The sequence below is a fragment of the Anoplopoma fimbria genome, chromosome 8 (assembly GCF_027596085.1).
Source record: "Anoplopoma fimbria isolate UVic2021 breed Golden Eagle Sablefish chromosome 8, Afim_UVic_2022, whole genome shotgun sequence".
In the NCBI taxonomy this organism is placed as follows: domain Eukaryota; kingdom Metazoa; phylum Chordata; class Actinopteri; order Perciformes; family Anoplopomatidae; genus Anoplopoma; species Anoplopoma fimbria.
Genome location: NC_072456.1, coordinates 5823310 through 5846627, shown reverse-complemented (window position 1 = coordinate 5846627; position 23318 = coordinate 5823310). Strand labels below are relative to the sequence as shown.

Below are 23318 nucleotides of genomic sequence, written 5' to 3'. Positions count from 1 at the left end.
TTATTTTTGGCTGAATTATAGCAACGCATTTTGAAATATTATTGCTATATGCAATTATGAATATTATTATGTTTTGCAAGTCCCCGTTTTGCTAATAAAAATGGTAAATAAATAAATACAAAATAAACCTATCAATCATGAATATATATTATATAATATTATATTTTGTTATCAGGAAGAAACGATTATAAATGTTGATATAAGAATACAAAGAAATTGATTTTTTCAAGAAAACGTTAAATAGGTGCACACAATAATCGGGGGTTTAAAGGGTTAAAAAATATATTTTCCATTTCATCTCAATTTAAGTGGTAAGCGCTCTACTTTGTGAGCTGGGATAAATCTAATCCTACGCCAGTATCCAAATAAATTATTTCAAAACTGGCGTGAATATGAAGAGACGACAGCATGCAGCATATGTAGAGCTCAAATCCTGCCTGTCCTATCTGTATTAGAATGCTGTCGCACACAGCCTGTGACTAATTTGACGATCACGACAGCCAGCGTGACTTCTTCTGGTGATCGGCTGGGGAGGAATGGGAGGATTGGGATCCTGCTCGGCAGAACAACCAGGCCTAAATCTGCCTCCACACGGCCCTCCATCCCTGTTACCTAAAACCTCTCTAAGCTCCGGCTGGAATCCAACGAATGCAGGAGGGAACGCCGATCACATGTGAGAGCTGGTGTACGAAAATATGAAATGTTTAGATAACACCGTTCAGACCACACGCTCGGCCATCTGGTCGGCCGCTGTGGAGCGCTGGGAGTCCTGCACTACCGAGTAACTGAGTCGCACTGTAGCTTTTCTGTCCAACATAAAGCCATCTTAGCTTTCTCTGACATCCACGCAGCTGTTTTCTTCCTTTCGTTCGTTTGTCAGAACTGAGGTAACAGAGTTCGAAGTTCAAATCATACACTCAACAGATCATATATTTCCAAAGTATACGCCATTTTTAGAATAAAGGAAATCTTAACTACTGTCAAGAGTTTTACTTTGCTCACAAATCCACAAGCCTTTAACGTTCTGCACAAATCTGGACCACGCAGCCTGGAGCTTACAGTGGAAATCCTGTGAGTGTTTAGCACAACAGCCCTCCCCTTTTTCTCTCCCACCCCCATTAACACTCTACTGTCCTGTACATTGGCTGCTGCAGGTTTTCACTCTACTCCCAGTCCGTCCCAATTAGCTTCATCCTGCTGGTGAGCTTCAACTGGGAACATCTCTCTCCCGAGTGTAACGGATTATCCTCCCATCTCTGCTTATCATTAAACTAAGCCCCAGGGTGGCCAATTGCTGGATGTTTCATTTGATTGTTTCGTGTTTCGATGTGGGCCACACACACACTCAGACATTGCAGGGGCAGACGAGGTCTACACCTGCCAATCTTTGGCACCTACAGGCAAAGAAAAGTAGCTGTATTAAGACATGTGCCACCTGCAGGCAATGACTGTTACAGCTCTTAAATAGGTAGGTTTTTTCCCCCCAACATGAATCATGTCATTCCAACCTCCAGAGGACATTAAAATACAATTTAGTTCGTAGCGATAAATCACCAAATGTCTGCATCTGAAGGTTTTGTAAATTTGTATTTCATTTCTATTCCAAGCGTTTAAGGACAGGAGGATTTTTTTCATGCACTTCACCAACAGAGGAGTTGTTTATAAGATATTGTAAGTGGATAAAAAGTCACCACAGTCTGCAAAACAAACAGTTCTACCAATAAACAACGAATATATAAAAGGATGCTAATAACATCTAAGATCATATCCCAGTCATGGAGAACAAAGGGCAAGCTAAAAAAAAAAGCTGTATAAGCCGAGTACTCGTATGTTCCAGTTAACAAAACTGTTGTATTTTGCTAAATAAATCTATAAAGTTTAAACATGGTACGAGAAGAAGTGCAGGTCTGAACCTGCTGGTGCTGCAGTACTGATGCAATGTAATCAGTGCAACAAATAAAGCAAAAGCAATGTAACACTGGCAACATTTTGAGGCAGTATTACATCAGTTTAGTGTTTGATCACACGTTAAGCCCTATTCGCACAAGACTATTACCTGGGGACCTGTTGGAATTCGTAATAATTGCAGAGATTGTCTGAGATCTTAATCCCGTGCAAATCGGCCATGTCTGTTATCTGTCACCACAAAATTCCTACTCAATTTCCTAACATATTAATTATATTTTGTTTTCTCTGAGGCTTTATTCATGCCTCTTTCCAGCTCGAGAAATTATGGAGGCTGCTTTTGGCAATTATAATAGTGAATATGTTCCCAGATCAGAGGCGTAATACAGGAAGTAAACAACAGCAGGGTATCATTCAAAATGTTTTACCAGTCCAACCTCCTGAGTATCTATTCCCTATTTCTGATCAGTAAGAGCTTTACCTTCTTTATGGTTTCCTACAATCACAAATTCAAGAAGTAGTCAGGTTAAACACCCAGCTAAGTGAGAATACAAAAGAGAAAACACAAGAAGACAATGACTGAAGCAAAAAGAAGGAAGATGCAGATGACTATCTAAATAATGTAAACAAAGGCTGCATTTCAGAGCGTTTCAGAGAAGTCAAACTTTTGCCAAAGTGAGGAAGAGGCTGTGCTGGATCTAGCTCTGTAAAGAGTTGAGTTTGATGTGAACACAACACAGCAAACTAACAGAGCTGAGGTAAACAATAAGGAATAAGAAGCAGGCGTTCTGTTCACACTGCTGCAGTAAATGTCGGTCTGGCCACAATGTTCTTAGCATCTGACGTTTAACTGTGTCAGAGAGCACATGTGAGCAGTAAAACAGGGATGGGTCAGGAGGGCCATCGAGAAATACCAGACTGAGAACGTCCATTTAAGACGGGAGGAATAGATCTATCAGCAAATCAGCTGGTAGGAACCTGTGAAAGGCCTATGAATGGAAGATGAGACATTTTTTAACAAGTAACTGCAACTTTCAGATCAAGATATTAATATAGATATTAAGTTCCTCAAAGCTTAGTGGAGCACTCAGTTTGTTTTTTACACTGTTGTTGAAAGCTCTCTGTTCAAATTACTCAACTCAGCTACTGACTGTTTTTCTCAGTAAAAGAAAAGTACAAAAGCATAGAAAACTGAAAGAAGAATCAGCCAAACATCTGGGAAAGATGCAGCTGGAAAAATAGTATCATAAAAAACATGTCTTGACCTTAGAAAATGTGCTTTTAAAAAAAAAAAAACACCAATAATTCCTATTTATTGTAATTTGTTATTTTTTTCTACAATTTTATCAATACCAAAAACTGTATTAATATGTATTAAATTGTATTAAGTTTTCTTCTAGATAATGTATTAAATAACATAAAACAACTAATATTTTTAATTTTTTGTAATCTTTTTTAAATACATTTAGCAAGGTCAAATTAAATTAATATATCAAGGCCAAACTTAAAAGTAATAACAATAATAATTATTATTATAAATAAATAATAATAATAATAATAATAATAATAATAATAATAATAATAATAATAATAATAATAGTTTTTGTATTCATACATTTTTTAATAAAAAGGTGTTTGATTTAATTTAATTTGTCAAAAAAAAACGTTTTAGTTTGTTTTTTCGATTTTCAAGAGCGTAAATGAGATGTTTGGGCTTGATAGAGTCACATCCTTCCTATATCATACTTTCCAGATTATATGGAAACCCTGAAAGAGACTTAAATCTAGCTAACGGATTTATATCACTGTTTCAAATGACGCACACCTCACACATTCCTGTACTGGTCATTTTATTCAGACTGGTGTAGTCAGGTTGTAAACATGAAATGTTTCTTCTGCTGTTGGAAACAAAGGCTCCCAGGAGAGAAACAGCTGAGGGATTCTTTGATTACACAGGATGTTGTGCGTGTTTTTGGAATCTGTCCCTGGCAACATATTAACAAACCACACTCATGTTGAAATGACAATGACATCACTCGTTTCCCAGTGCTGTAACTGTAACCAGCAGAACTGGATACAGCGTTAGAGGAGGGGCACCGTTCATGAAGGTTGCTCAGTTGCACATGAAGCAAAAAAAGGAAAGTTTGGTTAAAAAGTAAGATTCGTTCACATGAACGGCGGGAAGAAAATAACTCTGGTTTCGGCTATTAGTGCATTTTACCACTTTCATGACCTAATCATTTAAATAAATCCTATTCATGTTCTAATACTGGGAAGTTGATTCTCCTAAAGAAAAATGATTTGGTGATTTACAGACGTCTCTTTCACAATGTAAGTCTATGGAAATGTCTATTGGGTTGGACATTGCAAGGCGACTATTTAATCAAAAAAATAATCAATAGATTTATGAATAATGAAAATAATTGTTCACTCTAGCCTTTATCCTGTTGTTGCACAATTTAAAAAACACTCAGTTGAACAAATGTACAGCCAAATCCGAGCTGACAGCCCCTGGAAGTACTACAGCACCATAACAGGGACGTGATTTATTACCCAGCATTCCAAAGTGTAAGCAATAGGTAAAAGTTGCGCTGGATGAAAACGCCCTGTCCAGTCCTCAATTTCATACTGTTTCAAACAAAAACACATAAAACAGCAGTAGCTCATTAACATCTGTCGGACTTGCCATGATGCCATAAAAGCAAACACCCTCCAACTCAACACCTCCCTCCCCCGACTCAAACTCGGCTCAGAAAAGTAATTCTCCCCCCGTCGAGTTGATCTTAGGACACAGTGCGGACACTGAAATAACTGGAAAGGGCAATAAAACACAGTTGAGGGCAAATCGTATAAATTGGACTACATTTCACCTCATTATTCACATCATTTCCCAAATGGCAGGGTGGTGCTGTGATATCGCATCACAGAGTCAGTCATATCAAACGTCCGGAGGTTGAGGAACATGACTTCATGCAGAAATGTGAAATTATGAGTTGCGACGATGACTTCATCTTTGGAAGCGGCTCTTATTATTAAAAAGGAATATTTCCTTGTTCATTGCAAACAAAGACTAATAAAATATTTAAAAAGAGAATAAGAGTTTCTTTGAAACATAATGTTGGCTTATTAATGCTGTTAATCTGCGATAGTGTTTGATCTTCCTGAACAGTGCTTTGTTCAAGCAGCCATTGATTAAATTGATTGAATCAACTTGCAGTAAGTTTCAAGTCTCTGCAAGTTGACTTCATACCATAATGAATGAATAAAACTGAAAACTGATCCCTTGAATGATGGAGCAAGAAGGGCACACAGAGAGCGCAGACCTCCGTAGAGACCAAATGCCCCAACTCCCAATTTGAACAAAAGTGGAAAAATAATTCCACCTGGGATTCAGATCCACTCCAAAATTGGCGCACGACTGCAAACAGCTGCATAAAGCCTGTCTATGCTCAGGATGTTCCAGTAGCCTCCCTTTTAATGATAGTTCAAATGTTATTATGTTAGAGATAACGTGTCTTAATACAGCTGCTTTTTCATCATCCTTTCCAGAGCTGCTGCAGAACAGTCACAGTGTTGGAATTAATCAACTGAGTTAAAGCCAAGTTCCAATCTGTGTTTTGCAATGCAACCGCACTTCGAAAACTAACGAATGAGCCATCCCCGATTCAAACAGACCACATTACAACCACACATTAAAACAAACAGAAAGTACATAATTTAATTAGAATTCTAATTTCTAATAATCTTTTTCAAAAGGGGATAATACTGCAATAGCAATGCAGGCCCCCCTCCTTCCTCCACCGACTGCTACGACACAACAAACCCATCATCTTTGATCACTGTCAAACCTCAGATTAGCTGTCATGGTGCACTTCAGACCTTCCCCCAGTGCCCCACTTTACATTCGCCTCACCTAGCAACACAACAGGCACACACACACACACACACACACACACACACACACACACACACACACACACACACACACACACACACACACATACACACACACTCATACACCGGGCCAATCAGCGTTAACAATGATTGAGCAAAAATAATTGATTTGGTGTCTTTTGATGGCAACTGTGGGGTTTCCAGTTTGCCCATCACAGTGTTGGTGCCACAGACGGTGTCATGTCAATGTCATTCAGAGAGGCAGACGGTATGGAGGTAGTCTGCGATATATGTCTGCATATCAGCTGCATTCATGGAAGAGATAGTAACAGTTTAGACTGTATTGTTTTATTAATCCTTCAACTGGTGCATTACAATTTTGCACATTAAGCGACCACAGTATAAAGCTTAGTCATCACATATAAAAGCACCCTGTCATGCTATAAAAACACTCCTAAATGATACCACTGTGTGACAAAGTGTAAATGACATGACGTTCTTATTAATCCTGCTATCACTTGGTATCAGATGGAGACCTTTCTAGATGACGTGATATCATCGAAACTGGTCTTCACTGCAATAATAAAACACATGCTCAATTGGACCAAAGCTTGAAAAAATTAGAAAAACATTTATTTTTATTTGTATGTAATGGTCCTTTAAGCAGATGAGTAGGCGGGGCCAAATTGCAAAGCAGGTTGATTGAGCTCAAACCAACAATAATTCATATATTTAAGGATATATGAGGTTTCTTGTACCGCACAGTTGGTATACTTTATGGGATGTTTATTGACCTCTGCGTGGGTTGAAAACACAGCGACACTGTGCCTGGAAGACGTCACTACTCACCGCATCAGCTCTCCCGCTCTCCATGTTACAGAGTTTCCTCTTGTTTTTATTCTCCGTCCTCTTCATTACTTCTCTGTTAATAAAAACACACACACACACACACTATCTCTGTCTGAGCGCGTTGGGGGGGTAGGTTGTCCCGCCTTGACAGCCTGTATCCTCCCGGTAACGTCGGTCAGTCAGCGGGCTAGCAACGTGTCAGCTCGGCCGGTGTCGACTTCAGTGACACCTCGCGAAAATTCATCGCTTGTTGATGCAGTTGTGTTGAGTCAAGAGTCCACCCGATAGTTTGATCCGACCAGCCAGCCATTCCTGGTCGGTAGCCAGTCCTGCGGCGGCGGCTAGCCCACTTTACCAGAGCCCGAGCTGTCCGCGCTGCCTGCACATCTGGAACGTTCGCTGTGACAAGCTGTCAATCAAGCAGCAGCAGCAGCCACGAGTTTACCCTGGAGGGCAATTAAAACAGGAACACGTATGGTGGTTTACATTGACAGTTTAACCTGTGCGGTGTAACAAATCATCCATGCTGGCTGCTGTCGTCTCTGACAACCGTGCATCCAACCCAACTTGTCCGTTAGTTAGTGACGTTAGCGTCCGGTGCTAAAGCTACCTTCCTAGCCGCGCGGCTAACCAGGCTGCCTGCTGCCGCTCTACCTGCACGGGAACACCGCGACACCCACAGGGCAGGTCGGTCTCCTCTCCCGGAGGACGCGTCCAGGAGATTCACACCGGAGCACTGCGAGTTTTATCCCGCAGCAAATGTCTTCTTCGGTGGTTCTTCCATCACCAGATAAAAAAAAAGGTTCAGCTCCGTGTGTAGACGCCGGGTCGGGCGCTGTGTTGAACTGCGGCTCGGCTCGGCTCGGCTTGTTTCCTGACTCTGTTGTCACTGGTCGCTGCAGTGTCAAGCTAGCAGGGAGGAGAACACAACGCCCCCTGGTAATTTACCAAAATAAACGTATGTTTATTCAGAGTCAGCTTTATTTCCCCAATGGTGGACACATACAATGAATTTGACTCGGGTTTTTTTTTTGATTGCTCTCAATACAGCTACAAAAGAAAGCTGGACAAGGGCAAAAAACTGCAATGTGTGTCTATATATATATATGACCACCTTCACTTTAATGAGATGCATATGAACTATAATTTCAACTTAAACGCCATGTAGCTACAGTTTATAGCACAAGAACCCACATCAAAGCTAAACATGACTGGAGAGGGTTGTTTTTATTGGTTGTTTGTTTTTTCATTTTTAAATGAAAAATAAAAACAATATCACTGATGCCCTAGTAGTGTGTAAACAGCATTTTATGGAGACGACAGGACTTGCAATGTTGCGAGAGTTATATTAAGAAAAAGTATTTCCCTCTGAAATATTTAATGTATGTGGTGCATTAATCAGGCATTTATACCTTATTTTGTCAACGTCATACATTTTATTTTGAAAGTACAATAATCTTCTTCCTGCCTTCAGCGTCACCTGTTGACACAGCTTGAGTGAAGCTTCCACATGTACAATTCTTAAACTCAAACTCATCACTTGTGAGAAATGTGCTTAGCTTAAAAGAACGAAGACACATTTAAGTAATAAGTCATACATTTCCTTTCATATTAAATGCCGGCGTGTGTCTTTCTTGTGTGTTTTGTATGCGTGTGAGAAGATAGCGTTGCCAATACATTTGTTTTGTTGGACTCTGCTGCCACCTGCTGAGAGACAATAAAACATGCCTTGAATATATGCACTTGTACTTTAAACTCATATCTGAGATATATTAACCTTAAGCATCGTAACCTCTGTGCGACAATCTTTTATCAGTTATTATAGTTTTTTTTTTATAAAGTGATATCTTAAGTTCTGCAGTTATTTCGAGCGTAAAAAATACAAGCAGCTTAACGATAATATTGATGATGTATTTATTAAAAGTTAATTTATCCCGGACATATCTTTATTTATAGACAGCATTGAATTAAAGTGGTCAGACTACCATACATTACACTACATACCTGTGTACTACATTAGACTTTTATAATTTCTTCTTATGTGTATGAATTGTGCTATAAATATATTTGTGTTGTCTTAATTTATTTTCTTCCCCTAATGAAATTACTGTATATATATATTTAACTTATCACAAAACGATTGAGCATTCTCTGCGATTTATAACCTCAAGTGTTGCCGTTAAAGATTTCTTTCTTCTGGGGCTTTCCTTCACTACGGAAAAAAAAAGTGTATTATATAGTTGATCAAAGAAAGATGACAAACCAGACAGAAGTTATTTTGTTCCCTTTTTATTAAAAAGGTATTTTTTCTTTTACCCCAAACGTTTTTAACAAAGCGAACATGCATAAAAATACAGCTGGTCTTTGTCAAACAGCAACAAAACAACTTGCATTGAGGTACACACTCCCTTTAATATGTACATACATGAGATGCGGCATCTAAAACCACACCGACACTGAGAAAGACACTAAGTTTGACCTTTGACCTAGGGGCAATTATACAAAAAAAACTTTAAACTTGATTATATTACACCTGATTTGACAACATAAAAGTTGTTCACTTTGGTTGATCTTATTGCTTTATAAATATATCATTACTTATATCATAACTTTTCCTGTCACTTTGCCTTTTTTCCACATTGTATATAAAATTCAGATTAATGTAAAGCCAAAGATAAGGGGGCCTAGAAACTGCTTTAAATTGATTGTCACAAAACAAAAGCACGTTTGCTTTAATCAATCCAGCCTCAGAGCTAAAATAGATGACATGGCACTTTAAAACCCAGGCCTAAAACATCAACAAAAAGCAACCACAAAGCTTATTATTGCACAGTAACCCAAAAATTGCATATATCAGTAAAAGAGGGCAGTGAAGAGACAGTCCATGCACAAAAATAAACAGCTAAGCTACCATACAGAGAAATCAAGGAAAACTCAAACAAGAAAAGAAGAAATGAATTTGGAGAGGCCAGTGTAAAACACCCAATTCCAGAAAAGTTAATTTGCACAGTGAGCGTCACCAATAATGCAGAAGTTTGGAAGAAGTCATCCTTACATACAGATATTTCTCCCTGGCGATTGTCTTTTTTTAAAAACGGATTGTCATCTTGAGGGACATTCAAACATAATTCAAAAAGGAGGACATTAACAAATGTAATCAAAAAAAACCCAAAAGGACAGAAATATCATTAAAAAAAAAAAGATATAAATGTGTGGTCCATTTTCCTGGTTACAAAAATGAAATGTCATCGCTCTTGGACCGTGCACTATAAAATAAATTTATTTTATCCGATAGGTTACTGAAGGCATCACACAAACCGCTGAGCAGCTCGATGACAGTCTGTAACACGTGCTTGTTTTTAACACCACCATTGCACATTACAGCAGGCTCATCAGAAGGCCTTCCAACACTGCAGGTCAGTGTTTCAGCAGGAGAAACTGGGTTGGACCCATATTAGTTATTAAATATCTGAAGAGAACTAACTCCATATTTAACAGTAGTACTCTGGAGTTAGAAGAGCAAAACATCCTTAATTGGTGTTAGATTTTTTTGTGAGTAAATGCAAGAGAACATCATCTACCAGCTATTTGACCAAACTGTCTACTGGTAGTTCTACGGTATTTTCCATATGTTATCAGTAGCCGGCCATTTTTATGACAATAAGGACAAAACAAAATACAGTATGGCTTTGTTTCCACTTGAGGCTCAAACCACATGCAACTGTTCTACACACTAACTACATACACAAGCCTCCACAGAGGCTGAGAGGAAGCACTTTGCAGTTTGGTTTTGGCTTTTTCAAAGCCCCTTTCCTGCTGGCATCATGTGGATATACTTTTCTCGAATCCCTGCTGAAGTACAGGCCTGAAGTTGGCTTCTGATTCGGAGCTTCTGATTTATGAGTTAAACAAGATAATTTCCTCTTAAGTTGTTTTTCTGATTGTCTAACAGAGATGAGATATTAAATATACGAATTTTGGAAAAAAAATTGAAATAGTCGCTGTTATTCATGTACTTAGACTGCATAAGACCAGTCCTACATTAAAAGCTGTTAATGTAGACTTTCCAAACCTGGACTAAACTGTCTCTGAGAGCACAACGCTGTTTTAAATATGGTTTTCATATTTGTTTTGAGATTTTATCTGTTGAAATATAAAAAGGCTTTATCAGAAACTATGACTCATAAACCAACCCCAGCCAAACTTAGACTGGTCTCGTATAAATAAGAGGAAACACTTCAGTTGATGACCTCAACAAAAGACAACAGAACAAGTCCCTCCAAACATTATACCAAAAATAAAAACAATTGCATAATTCATTCAATCATAAACTTTCAACAACCAGCAAAAGTCTATCAACACACTCAGACAGACGTCACTCAACTGAAATGATTCTCCAGCTGATAGGAGAGCCGGGATTTACAGCATTTTCTGTTTGAACAATGAGATGACAACAAGTAGCAGCTTGGGGCTGGTGCACTACAGGAAGGCCGACTGCAGGGGGCGCTGGTGTAGAGCCGGTACTGGGACAGCAGAAGAGGAGGAGGAAGTCCGTGGCTTCATGACACCCCAACCAGGAGAGAAGAGGAGCTCACAGAAGCCTCCTGGGTTTTTACCTGAATGACAAAGGTGGAGACATTTTAGAGAGTTTTTCATTATGGGATTTCAGATTTTTTTTGTTGAGTGTCTGGGCAGGAATGTTGTTTTTTTTTAATCAAATCTCCTCACAAATTAGTAATTAGTCCACTTTAAAACTTCATGAATTCCCTCAAATTAACATTGTTTGAAGTTACAGTATGTCATAGGTACAGATGTATAAACAAAAATAACCTCTGCAGAAGGAAGAAGTGCTCCTGATTCAGACAGACGAGAGGGCTAATTGAGTCATTTGCTGCACAATTTCGTCAAAGCAAATGTTGTAACTCTAAAGCAAGTGTACATTATTAATTTAAGAGAACTAACATTTACTGTGCACACAAGTTAGTAATCTAAAGGGAATGATTTGTAACTTGACAACACAAGAATGTGAAAACAAACTGACCGTGATTAAGTAGTTGGAGAATTGTAACATTCCCTGAGAGTAAAATATTAAACTTCACACTGCTGCTTATGTGTTAAACAACCCACACCGTTTCATCAAATAAGCAAGCATCTTCATCATGTTATCGGGAAACTTAAGCGAGCACAGCAAGGCCAGGGGGAACCATACCTTTACCAGGCCAGGGGTGTGAGGAAGAGGAGGAGGGGAGGAAAGGGGGGGAGGTGGAGGGGGAGAAAGAGGCGCGGTGAAGCGAGGAAATCCTGAGCTCGTTCTCCTGAGGAGACTCGGCAGGAGTCAGAGGAAAGAGAAACGGCAGGGTGAGAGGGTGTAACCGAGACAAGTAGGAAAACAAGGAGTGGGACTTTCACTCATCCACCTCGGATTATCTTTCTTATTTTTAGTTATTCTCACCGGCTGGAATAAAAAGGTTTATGATTCAAAATTGAGAAGGAAAACATAGGGAGCTCACCTGCAAGTTTGTCTTTGCTTTCGTCAAAACGTCCCGTGTTCGCGACACTGTAAACACGAGACACACAGAAACTCTGTTAGTCTACATTCATTCATTTGTCAGTTGTACAAAAAGAGAGCAGTGAACACAACAGTCAATGGCACAGCTGATCTAGGATTCAACGATGGAGCAACAGGAAAAAAGACAGATGAAGAAAGAAGAGAGGGCTGGAAGAAGACGACTAAAGACAGCGCAACAGACACAGACAATGATGAAAGATCACACCATGTCCTGATAATTCATCTTTGCCTTATCTATTACTCTTGAACCAACAGACTAAGTGGATGGTTTGTGTTACATTGTTATATAATTCAGTATTTCATAAAAAAAAAAAGAACAATATGATACATGGTTTCATATGATCTACAAGAAAGACTGTGAACATGAGTGACTCACGTTGGTTGACTATAAAGTGCTCCATGCTATCTTTGGTGCGGTTGGAGCTCTTCACTCTCTCCATGGCGTCCTTTAGAGCCTGCTCATGCTCTGAGAGCTTGAGATGGAGCGAGACGACCTCCTCCCTCAGAGACTGATCCTGTACACACACACACACACACACACACACACACACACACACACACACACACACACACACACACACACACACACACACACACACACACACACACACACACACACACACACACACACACACACACACACACACACTAAATGTTTAGTGTCTGTCCACACATGTAGGTACATTCAGGAGAGAGCAATCATTGCTCAGGCCAAAAACACATGGGATTAGAACAGTAAATGATCTGTTGATGCTTGGATAATGATGTGGATGTTGTAATGGTCTGCTGTAGACTTGAGTCTCCAGTGATTCAGCTGTTACTTCCTTGAACTACGTGGTACCACCACAAAAACATCAGCCAGTGTTTTACTACGTTAAACATGATGAAAACATAAAAAGGCTGCGCTGACTTCACTGGCAGGAGCAAAGAAAGATCAAAGGCCGCTTTCAAAACTCCTATGCTCTCGGCTCCTCTAAATGTTCCATCCAATCAGACTACTGCTCCCTGATTTCACTCTGTTACACCACGAGGAGTTTCTACAGACCTGCTTGGTGTCCTCGTTGTTTGGAAGAGCTGCTCTCCAGAACATCCGCAGCAGAGCGCCGGCCTCCTCCAGGATCTGTCGCAGGGTTTTAGTGTCAGACAGCAGCTTGCTGACAGAACCTGAGTCTGAGGGCTGAGATACAAAAACACAGGATGTTAATAAAAAGTTAAACTAATGGTTAATCTATCAGATATTGCCCACATTTAATCTTTAAATCATCCATTCAGAAAAAGACACAAACAGGTAAATAAAAAAAGTTCAAGTTAAAATGGCTTAATGACCAGCAGCTAAAAGAAGTCCCTAATAATAATGTAAATAAAGGAAAAACATGAGTTAAGATTGAATAAATTATGTACAGTTTCAGTTATATATTTGTATATGTAAAGGTTTCTTTCAAGGTTTATTAATATTTCATATTGGCATTTTTCTCAAAAAACGTTCATTATTTCTTTATAAGTGTTGCTGACATTTCCCCATCGACCTTCAGCCACTCACATCTCCCCGGCATTTTACAAGTCTCATTCTGAAATGTACTGAGAAAAAAAAACTATGTGAAGGAAATTATCTTTTTCAGGTGGTATAAAATATAAAAGGTCAGCTGAAAACAACACATATAGACGGCACTGATTTTCACATGGAGTGTATTCAATTATTACATAAACCAAACTTTGTGTTTAAATAATAATAGTAATTTTATCGGTGTGGCTTCAAACAACACTGCAGCCTCTCGAGCTGCTTCTTCATATTTATAGCATATAACACCTATAACCATAGGCAAGTTGAATGTTGAATGTTGAATGTTGATTGTTAACGGGACGTCCCCACCGCAAAAAAGCGAACTGCCTCATGAACAACTCTTTTGGTTCTGTATGTTTTAATAACACAGATGAAGACTACCACAGAAGGGCGGGACTCAGAGAAAAACTGGCAGTCACAAATCCATCTTCTACTTCAGCACCACGGACAGCGCCATGGATTATCAATACACAGCCCAGTCAGGTTACTGATATTTCAGAGCCATGGTCGGGCCATAGAGTCTTACTCGCACAAACCTAGTCGATTCAATGAATCATTAAAATGCCAAATTCATAAAGAATGTTTTAGTAATATTTGATTGGTCGGTTTCGTCCCATATAACATGGTGACGCAGCGAGAGAGCAGTGTGACTTTTCTGATCAACTTTCCATCAGCACCGTCCTACGGTCAAACAGCTGCCTACCATGGGTTTAATTGCTGTTAAGTACTGGAGCACACCTATGGCACGCATGCACGATTACTTGTGGCTGGTTTTGAAGGTTATGTAACCACAGATCAGTGGAAAGCATACATACATTAGTCAACTATAACTGACCACATGATCAAACTGTTAGACGGACTTTACGCAGGACTGATATGTTGATAAATCAACAGCCTATGAGAAGTTTGAAATGGAGCACAATGCCATTCACTCAGCCTGTTAACCTTCATTAAATCAATTGCAAACGACATCAGGCTGCTACAGTATAGCCATGCAGACCTCTACAAACATAAGTTATAACTCTTTATTCTGCTTTTTTATGGAAATGTCAGGTTACCAGGCTCATTATAGCCTTCTTTTGAGCAAAAATCACTTCACAGAAGGCTGGGACAAAAACGACCCACTAATGTTCTGTGAGAGTTAAGAAAAAAACGTCCTAACCCAGAGGCAACATTTGGGCATTTATAGCCAACATTTATCCCAGAGGGAGCGTGAACCCCCTCGCTGGGTATTTTCCTTGATGAAGGCTCTGATTACTGTACTCGGCCTACCTGTACTCGGTGGGAGATAGCTTAGATAAAAACCCAGACAGTGCGCGTTGTAGCTTACAGTCCTAAATAACAACCATAGTAACACTTGTTATTGGTGACCAACCAATATCTATTACTACCCCCCCATTCACAGCAGTCTAGAACCGGGCCTGGATGGCAGGTTGGCAAGGGGTTTGCATTTTAGTCATTCTGCTAACAAGGGGAAAATCATCCCCCTTTATTCCCACAAAAATACAATCCAAAACATGACATAAACTTTAAGTAGCTGCTTCAGTCACATCAGGAGCACCTGGTGTGCTGTGTTTTTGCTTCCTGTCTCTCTCACCTGATGAAGGCTGAACTCCTGTGGGTTGCTTAGGGAATAAAATCCAGTTTCCATCTTGCGGAGGAGAGCACTGCCCTCCAGGATCTGCTGCTGCAGAGCCTTGAAGTCATCAACATGGCCCACTGCATGGCGGCCATGACGGTTGGCAAATGAGCCGTCGGGGGCTTTGCCCTGCAGTGTCGAGGCTGCAGGGAAGGAAAACAAGAGAATAAGGAACAGGAGTTTTAAATATCTGGAAGAACCTAACATTCAACACAGTCCATCAAGAAGATGGACTGTGTTGCTCTCATAAATAAAGAAGAATGTTTCAGGTAGAACTGTTCCCACATTTAAGTGTTGAATGTTAGGTTCTTACCTTGGTCGGCTGCTCCAGTTTTCTCTGCATGTTTCTTTGCAGGATGTAGAGGAGAGGAAGGACTGATGAGTCCAGTGTCTCTCACAGGGGGAGAGGGTACGTTTTCTGTGGAGGAAGATTCCGTCAAGACTGAACTGCAAAAATCTCCTTCGCAATCGGACATCTTTCTCAGTTATTGAGCTCCAAAAGTTAAATTTTTCTTAATCTACTGTTGTGATCTGCTGTTCGGTGTGTCGGGTTTACTGACCGCTGAAGAGCTGTCTCCTGGATTGAGGCTGCGTGTCAGCCTGTCCGCTCAGCTGCTGCTCCAGCTGCACGTGCAGCTCTCTGGGGTCAAAAGTCCCAGTGCTGTGTCCAAGTTTGGCACCGTCACTGGCCTGACCTGCTTAGAAACACATATGAAATATACAAATTTTTTAAGAAAGATTTTTGCAGCTCCCATGACGGTCTAAAAAAGCTAATTTTAGGGGGGTTAAGATGTCTCTGGAAGTTCATATTGCAGTCTCTTACCTGTGTGTGTGTTTGTGTTGACTCCACACACTCTGTGGTACACCTGCAGCTCACACTGAAGAGAGTGGACCAGACTGCGGCTCTCACAGAGCTGCTGTTGGAGGACGCTAACCTCATGCTGGAGTCTAAGAAAACACACACACATATGAAATCATACGTTATTTATTTGTATACAAAGCAGCTGATCGACAAATCAGTTCACTTGCACTCCTATACTAGAGAGGACTCTACTATACGCGATAAATTCTCTAGTGCCCTAACTTAAACACCAGGTTGAGGAGCAGTATGTGACGGCCCTTTCTGGTTGCAAGTCAGTTTCACCTCTGACCACACTCAGCATCACTGATGGATGTGGTTGAGTGCATTCAGAGGTCTGCTTTGTTGTGCCTGCAACCACTCCCAGCAGTGATTGCACTGTACACCTCTACATCACTGCAGCAATTTGAAAAGACAAAACAATACTTTCAGAGGTTGTCAAGTTCATGTTTAACTCTTACCTCAACCTTTGTACCGAACCTTAACCCTTTTGAGGGTGTGATGACCTGAAGACATGTCCCCACTTTCCAAAAAATGTCTTCACTCTCAAGGTTGTAAACTACAATTACAAAGTACATGAACACACACCTGTTGATGGCTTCCTGGTTCTTCTGTTTGTCCTGCTTCAGTTGCGTAATCTCTTGACCGCGAGCTTCAGCCTCAGTTTGCAGCTTCCTGCTTTGCTCCGCCCACCTCTCCGCCTCTAGCCCCGCCTCCCTGAGCTGCTCCGCATCCTTGCTGCCCTCTGCAGGGGAAACAGGACATTACATTTTTTACATTAGACTGACAGTACAGTGCAAGGCCCTGAACAAAAACACAATGCCTAGAAAAGTGCATTGAGTAGAGGGCAGATCTCCACCAGGTGTGTCTCCCTCTCCCCTTCCTAACAAAGAAGGATTGAATGAAACTCAATTGTCCCACCCGGCTCCCTTATAGTCAAGATGGTTGCGACGATAACAAAAATGGGAGTTTATTCATCTCGTATAGTGCCTATCTATAGTGGATAATAACATATTGCATATGGAATTAATCTGCAGATGCTCCGATTCAAAGTGAGACCAAACCTTTCTATGATTATCAGTTTTTCCGAGCCACAACGAAGGCTAAGATGTGGTCTGCAACAGACTAGGGACTAGGTAAGGCTTGTTTAAAGCCAAGCCGACTTTTGGTAATGCCTTTCGCCACTGAAACAGTTGTTGATCACCTGCAGCCCTTATCGACCGGTAGAGTGGAATGAGGAGTTGGCTGTCAATGGCGGTAAAAAAATAGTCAATAAAATAGGTTTTTCCAAAATGTGGATCACCGCAACCAAAAGAAATCTTTGAGCATACAGTCATAAATGAATAAAGAAAATATAAGGCTGATGGGTCAAGTGGTATTCAAGATTAGCCATGGACGGACAGACAGACATATAAACACACACACACACACAGCTGAACGCATGATCTCCCCACAGGCTGACGCCTGGCAGTGATAATAACTTCTGTACGATAACTAGCACAAAAGCTCTGATTCTGCTTAAAACAACTTGATGGATCCTCTACAGGTTGAGGCCCTCGTAGTGAGCATCAGACTGTACCTCTGGTGGCCTGTTTAAGCTGGTTCTGCAGACTGACGTTCTCCTCCTTCAGAAGTCTGATCTCAGTGGACAGCTGGCCGACCGAGTCCAGACCCTGGATGTAGATGTTGGTAGGAGCACCTGGAGGAGACATGGAGGCGTTAAGCATGTGATATTTATCATGTGCAAGGTAACATGCTGACAAGCTAGTGTTTTGCATATATACGTTTTATATTAATTATCTATAATGAGATAACTTACCAACTTACCACTTAATTAATTTTCTACAAAATGATTTAGCGTTTTACTAAATATAACAAATTAACAGTTAATTTCAAATAAATTATAAGAACAATTCCAAAGAAATCAGAATGAAACTCAGGGGCCTGAGAAACAAAGCTCTACCATGTTATTGAGTGTGTGTATTTGTGCGTGTGTTACCTTTCTCATTGGCGGTGTGAGCCAGTCTGTCCTCCAGCTGCTGCCGGAGGCGATCATTTGTCTGGATGGAGTCCTCCAGTCTCTGTCTCAGACTCCTGATCTCCCTCAGGTGCTCCTTCATCAAGTCTGAACCTAAAACAGAAACACAATTCATAACCTGCTTTTAGAGGCAACTAGTTTTAGGCACACTATAAATATCAAATACAAAGACGGATGAATAAAATCAACAAAGGTTTTGAAGGACCACATCAGTGCTTCCCCATGTTTTTGCCTATATACAAAAATAACGTTTTTATCTGGCCTTTATAAGCCACCAGCCTTTATATTTTTGGTGCTAATAATGGCTTTTATTTGAGACTCAGCCACTATTTTGATACTGGCTCATATTTAAGAATTCACTGTACATAATCACAGTTAAATAAATTTCAGGTAATTCAGCATAAAGCGCATATTCATTTGAAAAGTAAGCACTGCAAAAACAAGTATGAATAATGTAACAAAAGCTTTAACGCTCAAAAATCCACTTATTCATTTTTTTAGAGCTTTCAACTGCATCTCATGGTCTTCACTCAGTGTATGAAGCTGGTAGTCAAAGATCCAGGATGTAAGTGTCTACCTGTGTTACTGGCGCCTGACTGGTACCCCGAGGATCCCGAGGACAGGTCAGCTCCAAGTCTCACCGGTCGGGTACCATAGCTCATATCCCACAATGCAGTGCTCTCCAACAGACTGGCCCCAGGTTTCATTGCGGAGCTGGCATCCAGGCTGCTGCTGAAAGGAGAAGGCTGGTATCCATGGTAGGAGAGAGGCAGAAAGGCAGAGGAGTCGGGCTGCTGGTGGGCAAATGGGAAACCCTGAAGAGGTTTGGACTGGGGAGTGGAAAACCCTGAGGAAGAAGATAAAGTCACATGAAAGTAAGTTAATACAATTAAAAAAGCAGCTAATAAAAGGCAAAAAACCCAAGCTTGAGAGACATAGAAACTTTGTCTCTTCTTAAAAATGAGAAGGTGTTAGTGAGATACAAAGGACGACTGAAAGAGAGATGAAGGGATTTATTTTGACGTTGTGAACGACTTAATCAGACAAATGATATCGGTCTAGTTTTGTGTTTCTCAAAACTCCGTCCTTCATTAGTGTTGAAACAATCACAGCAAATCGATCTCAAGCTGGGTGCTCAGTGTTCATCAAGCATCAAATGATGACCAGTTACTTAATGAGAGATAAAGTTAAATATATATAGGCAAAGGGAAGAGGAGAGCATTAACATCCATAATCCTCATACTGATAGTGAGGCAGCTACACAGCTAATCCTTTTTTGGATGTGCAAACATACTTCTATTGAGCGGATAGCTACACATGCAAACAATAATGATTTAGTGGTTTCGTACTGGGAGAATACTGTGAATGTTCTCAATCTATAAAGGAATTTAAAAGAAATACGTCATGACTATTTGGAAGTTTTAACTTTTAACGTAGAGTAGCTTGGGAAGATGCTCGATTCAGGGTGGAAAATTCCCACCATCTTCAGAGTGCGAGTGCAGAATAAAAGTTGACACTATTCCCCAAGTTTTCTTGCCAAACAGTGTCTTGATTTTGTGCTTTTGATATGCAGCCTGGTATGATGCACATGTGTCATTGAGCATCAAATGCAAAGTTAGTTCACACTCTCCAATACGCAAACTCATGCATGTACAGTCAGACGGACGCACTATCATTGTCTCCCAGCTGCCTTTGTAACATCTGCAGCTCCTGATGCACCTCAGCCAGAGAGAAACCCACTCCCCCGTTGCCTGGGTAACGGGTGCGCAGGGTTGTGGGGTGGGGATGGAAGGGCAAAGGTATCCTCTGGGTGGAGGAGGAGGAGGGAGGGGGAGGATATAGGGGGGCAGAGGTGAAGACTGAGGCTGGAGCTGGGAGGAGAAGAAGAACGAAGCACAAGAGTGAAAGAGAAATACAGGCAAGAGGTGTGAAGTGAAGGTGAAATAAATGCAGCAGAAAAGTAATTCACATGAAGGGACTTCTTTGAATCCTTGGTTACATGCAGGAGCCCATTCCTACCTGTCTGACTCTGCATGTCTGCGGGCTTGTGCGGCGAGCTGGAGCAATGCATGCTGGGGCAGCTGAGGCAGGACTGGGTTCTATGGGATGAGGTGATGGATGATGGGACAGACGCATTATGGGACCCGGTGCTACTGTGGGAGTGGCAATCTGGAAATGGAGAGAGCCTGCTGTAACTAAAAGACGTGATGGATGGAACGTATGTGTGTGTTTGACCTCAAAACACTTCTGTATTTAAAAGCATCATATTAAGCCAGGATGTTCTGATTTATGTGTGTTGTGTTACTGTATTGATTACTTCTCTCTCCACATATACATATACCATCCCGTTATTGCATGTTTTATGCCGCAGTGTACAGATGGATGATGATGAGTGTCATGTTCCCACCTGTGCCGACTCTGGTGCAAGTCCGTGTGTCCTTTTGACCGAGCTCGCTGGCGGCGTCCACGTCGGAACAAGGATCCAGGTCCTCGTTGGTGGAACCGTGCTCGTCTGACACGTAGGAGATACGATCCGATTGGTCGGTGGTGTCGGAGAGGGCGTGGCTGCTGCAGGGCGTGTCAGAGCGCTGAGGGTGATGGTGGTGGTGATGCTGGTTTAGTTTGGTGCGGAGGGACTCGATGACCTTGTCTTTCTGCTGCAGCTCCTTACTTAGCCTGTAACACACACACACACACACACATATATATAAACTATTTATATCTGGTTTAATTATCAGTGAAACTAATCCATTTACTCTCTTCCAGACCACATAAACCCAACCCAACCCATACATGTACATCACAAAACCTGTTTTCTGGGTGGGGAAAGTGACACACAAGCTATCACCCCTTGATCATTTCCACTGAGATGCATTTGAGCCTATAAGCTCTTAACACCCATCTGCACAAAATAATTCTGGTCTTAATCATATCCAACAACCAAATTCTTTCTCTTTCCTTCCCTAAAGCAAAATCAAATGAAATGGGGGCCCTTGACACTAAAATATATGAGAAACCACTGATAAAACTGATAAAACTTTTCAAATTGAAATGTTATGCATTAATATTTTAGTTAATCACATATGTACTGTCGGACCACTTGGTCTAGTCCCAATCATAAATCAAAATCTACCTTAACTTGATCCTACACGGGTCTATCAGATCAGTTTATGTCCAGTACTTGTGAACCATGTATAGAAACACTAAATCTTAAGAAAATCCAAGTTTAAAAATAAAATTTAAATCTATTAACTGAAATAAATAAACGGAAAAAGAAAGTGAGAACAGCTGCAACAGCTACTTAAGTTGTGACTTAACAGGATAAAGAGCATTAATGAGTAACCATATACCAGGTGTGTAAGCCACATGCCTGCTGATTTGCACTGTCCCACAGAGGCTTTGCTGACGCTTTGCATTGCTTCAGGGGAAGCCTCTTAGTGACTTGCGTGTACATTATGTTGCATGACATCACACGGGGTAAAAGTGCAGACACACACTCTCACCGGAAGGACATATTTACACTGACGTGATATGCGCAATTGAAAAAACTAGAAGGGCAGACATGGAGAGGAAAGATGGAGGGGGGGAAAGACAACACACAAACAAATATCAACGCAAGTTCAATTAGCATTGTGTACCCCTACAGCTAATTCAATTAATAGTGACATGTTGGTACACGGATGCTGAGGTGAAGGTCATTCATCTAAAATCAATGACAAGCTGCTATACACACTGAAAATACACACACACACACACACACACACACACACACACACACACACACACACACACACACACACACACACACACACACACACACACACGCACAGACCCACACTCACAAGACGATTTCAACGTCCATCTACAGAACTTTTCTGTCTGTGAGGTTCACGTCACATTACAGCCCTTTCCCCATCTTTGTTATTTCTCGTATTTTCCTTCCCAACCGTGCTGACCTAAAATGCAGCAGACTGTAAGTCAAAAAAATACATAGACTTTCTTTGCTATCATTCAGAGAGTGAAATGAGATCAATTTCATGTCTGTGAACTTTGTGTGGTTAGCCTAGCTTAGCATAAAGACTGGAAGCAGGGGGAAACAGCTAGCCTGGCTTTATCCAAAGTTTAAAAAATACAAAAAAGCTCCCCAATGTACACATTCTATCTCATTTCTTTCACCTGTCTTGGAACATATAAATGTTTGCATGGCTTTCTGCTACCAACAGTGATTTTAAGGTGGGTTGCTAGTGGCAACCACTATTGTAACAGTTCCATAGTTTAACTGACAAATACGCCAAGAAAATATTAACTGATGTCTTTTATCTGTTCTCCAAATGGACGTTGTTGTAATATTATCTGCACGTACTGTTTTATAACAGCTGTTATGTGATTGACACCCGAATTTCCCCCATGGGGATCAATAAAGGAATATAATAATAATAATAATTGTTGATTTTTTGATTTTGTTTTTACCTGTATTAAAATAATGCTAAACCAAGCAGGCCATTATAGACTTCTAGCTGTCTGAGGCTAATGTGTTTCTAATACGACATTCTCCATTTTTTACTCTTATACAAGTGTCTTGTACTTCCTTTTTTTAATTTTCATTTCATTTCCATAGTCTACAAAGTCATTTACCTGACAGCCGGTCTATACATTTTAAAATCCAGCTTTCTTATTGACTGTACTAATTCCTTTTCACAACACTTTTAGTCTAAATTATTTTTGTTTCCATTTTTCTGATTTCATTTCTTAATTCACTATAATTTAATGTATTGTCCAATACTGTTTCACAGTTGTTTCCAACAATAACTATGAAGGCCAACTTCTGCCTTCAACATTTGGGATGCAGGGGATGAGACTTGTGCAACATGAGCTGGAGACAGGACGTGGTTAGGTTAGCTTAGCTTAGCATAAAGACTGGAAGCGGGGGGGGGTTAGTCTGAGAATTTTTATTTTTTAAATGTTAAGTATATTGTAAAGTTTTAAAAAGGTACAGTCTACATA

The 23318-nt window shown here is 40.5% G+C and overlaps 2 protein-coding genes across 2 annotated transcripts in view; both read right to left on the bottom strand.

The window, feature by feature from the left end:
• Positions 1-7469, bottom strand: part of mast2 (microtubule associated serine/threonine kinase 2) — a 159561-nt gene extending 152092 nt beyond the window's left edge. Inside the window, exon 1 of the mRNA XM_054602133.1 lies at positions 6649-7469. Within this exon, the coding sequence (XP_054458108.1) occupies positions 6649-6714 (66 nt within the window). The 5' untranslated portion in view covers positions 6715-7469. The remainder of the gene's footprint in view (positions 1-6648) is intronic.
• A 1490-nt stretch (positions 7470-8959) lies between these two features.
• pde4dip (phosphodiesterase 4D interacting protein) overlaps positions 8960-23318 on the bottom strand; it is a 36083-nt gene continuing 21724 nt past the window's right edge. The window contains 15 exon segments of the mRNA XM_054602307.1: positions 8960-11264; positions 11858-11963; positions 12159-12205; positions 12594-12732; positions 13263-13394; positions 15376-15560; positions 15731-15835; positions 15978-16112; positions 16241-16365; positions 16865-17021; positions 17856-17975; positions 18276-18407; positions 18892-19161; positions 20334-20483; positions 20722-20990. Of these exon segments, the coding sequence (XP_054458282.1) occupies positions 11128-11264; positions 11858-11963; positions 12159-12205; positions 12594-12732; positions 13263-13394; positions 15376-15560; positions 15731-15835; positions 15978-16112; positions 16241-16365; positions 16865-17021; positions 17856-17975; positions 18276-18407; positions 18892-19161; positions 20334-20483; positions 20722-20990 (2209 nt within the window). The 3' untranslated portion in view covers positions 8960-11127.